Source organism: Camelina sativa, chromosome 11 (assembly GCF_000633955.1).
Source record: "Camelina sativa cultivar DH55 chromosome 11, Cs, whole genome shotgun sequence".
Lineage (NCBI taxonomy): Eukaryota > Viridiplantae > Streptophyta > Magnoliopsida > Brassicales > Brassicaceae > Camelina > Camelina sativa.
This window is the reverse complement of record NC_025695.1, coordinates 10474785-10479128: the sequence shown is the minus strand read 5'-3', so window position 1 is coordinate 10479128 and position 4344 is coordinate 10474785. Positions and strand designations below refer to the sequence as shown.

At 39.4% G+C, this 4344-nt stretch overlaps 2 protein-coding genes across 2 annotated transcripts in view; both read left to right on the top strand.

Annotated features, from left to right (window-relative positions):
* Window positions 1-1475, top strand: part of LOC104722746 (PGR5-like protein 1A, chloroplastic) — a 3306-nt gene extending 1831 nt beyond the window's left edge. Inside the window, exons 6-10 of the mRNA XM_010440968.2 lie at window positions 517-593; window positions 688-850; window positions 932-1029; window positions 1120-1202; window positions 1297-1475. Of these exons, the coding sequence (XP_010439270.1) occupies window positions 517-593; window positions 688-850; window positions 932-1029; window positions 1120-1189 (408 nt within the window). The 3' untranslated portion in view covers window positions 1190-1202; window positions 1297-1475. The remainder of the gene's footprint in view (window positions 1-516; window positions 594-687; window positions 851-931; window positions 1030-1119; window positions 1203-1296) is intronic.
* Window positions 2364-4335, top strand: LOC104727825 (the record flags this gene model as incomplete). Its single annotated transcript, XM_010446895.2, has 2 exons — window positions 2364-3213; window positions 4046-4335. Coding segments are annotated over exons 1-2 (1032 nt in total), but the record flags the coding sequence as incomplete, so codon positions are not given.

Here is a 4344-nt window from a genome sequence, read left to right as displayed (position 1 = left end):
AAAAAAAAAAAAAAAAAAAAAAAAAAAAAAAAAAAAAAAAAAAAAAAAAAAAAAAAAAAAAAAAAAAAAAAAAAACTCAAAAATCAGAACAAATTTTGAAGCTCACAACAGTAAACACATCTTCAACCACAGGTTCCCATTCCTTCTTACTGAAAAATCAAAAAAAACAGAGGAAAAAGGGAGCTCCTTTTTTTTACTCTCACAGGGGAAAAAAAAAATGGGTAGCAAGATGTTGTTCAGTTTGACAAGCCCTCGACTCTTCTCNAACTTAAGGTTCCATTCCCCTTTTTATGCTTCAATCAACATATAAGTCTTCTTCCTATGACTTTAAGATTCAGTTTTATAATTCTTTCTGCTTTTCATTAGATGGATGGTAGTGATATTGTGTGCGAAGGTCCAAGATGCAGTCTCCGTAGTAAAAAGGTAAATATAACATAAGACATTAAGATGCATTCTTGCAGTTAAGACTGTGGATAGAGATTTGATTTACAATCTTTGTGAACTTCCTCAAAACAGGTGTATAGTGACCTCGCTGTAGATTATTTCAAAATGTTCTTGTTGAATGTTCCAGCAACCGTTGTTGCTCTAGGACTGTGAGTACTCTATACCGAATTCACTTTCAAATCAGTTAAACCGCAGGTCTTGTCTTTGCTTACCTGATTTTCTTCAATTGGGGGGTACTTGCAGATTTTTCTTCCTCGACGACATTACAGGTTTTGAGATCACATACATCATGGAGCTTTCGGAACCATACAGTTTCATATTCACGTGGTTCGCTGCTGTGCCTGTGATTGTATATCTGGCTCTATCGATCACTAAACTGATCATCAAAGACTTCTTGATCTTAAAGGTAAAAACAAAAAAAACCATTACTGAAATTGCAGAAGAAGTGCTACAAAGAGCCCTTTTCATGAATGTTCTTGTTTCACAGGGTCCGTGTCCGAATTGTGGAACGGAGAATGTCTCCTTCTTTGGAACAATTCTGTCAATCTCTAGCGGTGGAAAGATCAACACTGTCAAATGCACCAAGTAAGATTTTTGACTTAAGCTTTAGTTTCCAAAAGTTTCAACATAAAACCCTATCTGAATCTTTAATTATCTCTGTTGTATCGGTTATAGCTGTGGAACCGCGATGGTGTATGACGCGGGGTCTAGGTTGATCACATTGCCAGAAGGAAGCCAAGCTTAAACCCTGTGATGAGGTACACATATACATATATAGTAAATACTGATTAGTTACTCTCTTTAAAAATCACATGGAAATCTGAGATAGTAATATTTGATTTTGCCAACAAGATTGAAGCTGGAAAAAAAGAAGAATGGGGTTTTTGTCAGAAGCAAAAAAATAAGATTCGAAGTTAATGTATATGTAAGATCTTCCATGTTAGCTCTCTCTCCTTCACATGTTCTCTGATTTGTAAGTATTGTGTAAGCAATAAGAGAAATGTTTATTATATGAGTACTTCTTCCATCAACCTTTTGTAGGTAAATATAATCATTAATATACTTATATCAAACTTACCTAACCCGAAAAAAATAACTAAATCCTAAACATTTAAACGATAAAAGTTTGGATATCGAACATATGAAAATTAACCGCCATTTCTTTTAACTTCACGTTGATTTAACCNGCCAAGTGCTAGCTCAGGCTGAGGGCATTTAGGGTAGTAGTTTATCTTCATTTGTAGAAGAAGCTCTTCTAAACCACCCACTTCTTTCTCTAGACGGTCAGGCTCTAAACCTAGACCGATAGAGAGAGCCTTGAAGACTTTTGTCGCTAGCAAACGTAGACACTTCGCGTACTCACTCGTTGCTTCACTACAAAATCATCCAAAAACGTTAACAAAAGATTATAAAATATAAGTTAAAGTGTAAAACAATCAAAAGGCTTTATATGTAATCACTTGGTGTCTTAGGCCAAAGANAACGATAAATTCTATATGGTCTAGAACTAAAAGCAAGTAGTATAAGAAATGCATAATGTCAATTTGGTTGTCAAAAATTTCAAATGGTGTGTAACATAAAAGTCAAGAACTTATATAATGAAAGGACAGACAAAGGTAACATTACACAAAAGAGGATAGAGTCACACAAACATAAGCACGCCAATGTCTCTTTTTTGTGGTATAAAATAGATTACAATTTTTTTTTTTTAAATTAACACAGAAGTGTAATCATGATCATCATCTTCCCATGCCTCTATCATCATTGATCCAATTTCTCTCCTCCACTAGACCTTTAGAATTTTAAACCTCTACGTTAGAACGGTCATATGCGCTTATTTAACAATTATCATGTCTTCTATAAAGGTAAAAAGAGTAATCTGACAAATCAAAGTGTAAGTGTTTATAATGTCTGTCCACAAAACACATCCCCACAAAGTTAAAAAAAAAAACACAATCAAAACTTTTCTTTTTCTTTCCTCTTCTTCATTTCCTCTGAAAAACCTTAGATTCTCTTGTTCCTCTCTCATGGATTCATTCTGTCTTTATACATTTAATATCCCAATCATCATCATACTTCTCTTATCATTCCACCAATCTGAGTCTCAATCTACACATCTCCTTGATCTCATGATCAGAGATTACACCATTAGAAACTTTAAGCTAAATCTCAACACTGGCATCACTCAGACTATCCATCTCCCTTCTAATTTCTCTGGTATAGACATCGACGCGGTGAAGTTAAGGTGCGGGAGTTTGAGAAGATACGGTGCAAAACTAGGAGAGTTTCACATTGGTTCGGGGGTGACGGTGGAGCCATGCCCTGAGAGAGTCATGCTAATTAGACAAAACCTTGGTTCGAGTTGGTCTTCTATCTACTCTACTGGTTATAACTTAACCGGTGAAAATTACCAGCTCGTGTCACCGGTTCTCGGTTTGTTAGCTTACAATGCTAACCCTGACGGCGTGGCCACCAACCCTTACGAGGTTAACGTTGTGGGTACCGACCAAAACCCAATCTTGGTCGATTTCTTGAGCAACAAGTCAAGTATTGACCCTAACCCTCAGGCGACGCTGAATAAGAACTCATCAGTCTTGTGTGCGTGTTTCACAAGCAACGGCAACACAACGATTAGCGAGCAAGTTTCGCCGTATGTGTGTAAAGGGACAAGACAAGGGCATTACGCTCTGGTGATGAAAACAGAAGCTAGAAGAGATGATCATGACAGTGGTGGTGGTGGAGTAGTGACGTCATCGACGGAGGTGAATGGTGGCAACGGAGGAGGAAAGCTGAGCCGGTGGAAAGTGGCGGTGGGGAGTGTGATTGGGTCAGGGATAGGGGCGATTTTGCTGGGAATGTTGGTGGTGGCTATGTTGGTGAAAGTGAAGAAGAAAGCAATAAGAGAAGAGATGGAGAGAAGAGCTTATGAAGAAGAAGCTCTTCAGGTTTCAATGGTGGGTCATGTTAGGGCTTNTCCTTGATCTCATGATCAGAGATTACACCATTAGAAACTTTAAGCTAAATCTCAACACTGGCATCACTCAGACTATCCATCTCCCTTCTAATTTCTCTGGTATAGACATCGACGCGGTGAAGTTAAGGTGCGGGAGTTTGAGAAGATACGGTGCAAAACTAGGAGAGTTTCACATTGGTTCGGGGGTGACGGTGGAGCCATGCCCTGAGAGAGTCATGCTAATTAGACAAAACCTTGGTTCGAGTTGGTCTTCTATCTACTCTACTGGTTATAACTTAACCGGTGAAAATTACCAGCTCGTGTCACCGGTTCTCGGTTTGTTAGCTTACAATGCTAACCCTGACGGCGTGGCCACCAACCCTTACGAGGTTAACGTTGTGGGTACCGACCAAAACCCAATCTTGGTCGATTTCTTGAGCAACAAGTCAAGTATTGACCCTAACCCTCAGGCGACGCTGAATAAGAACTCATCAGTCTTGTGTGCGTGTTTCACAAGCAACGGCAACACAACGATTAGCGAGCAAGTTTCGCCGTATGTGTGTAAAGGGACAAGACAAGGGCATTACGCTCTGGTGATGAAAACAGAAGCTAGAATAGATGATCATGACAGTGGTGGTGGTGGAGTAGTGACGTCATCGACGGAGGTGAATGGTGGCAACGGAGGAGGAAAGCTGAGCCGGTGGAAAGTGGCGGTGGGGAGTGTGATTGGGTCAGGGATAGGGGCGATTTTGCTGGGAATGTTGGTGGTGGCTATGTTGGTGAAAGTGAAGAAGAAAGCAATAAGAGAAGAGATGGAGAGAAGAGCTTATGAAGAAGAAGCTCTTCAGGTTTCAATGGTGGGTCATGTTAGGGCTTCTACTGCTCCTGGAACTAGAACTCTTCCTAGAATGGGCGATGATAGGTATAAAAACACTCATTTGAATCAT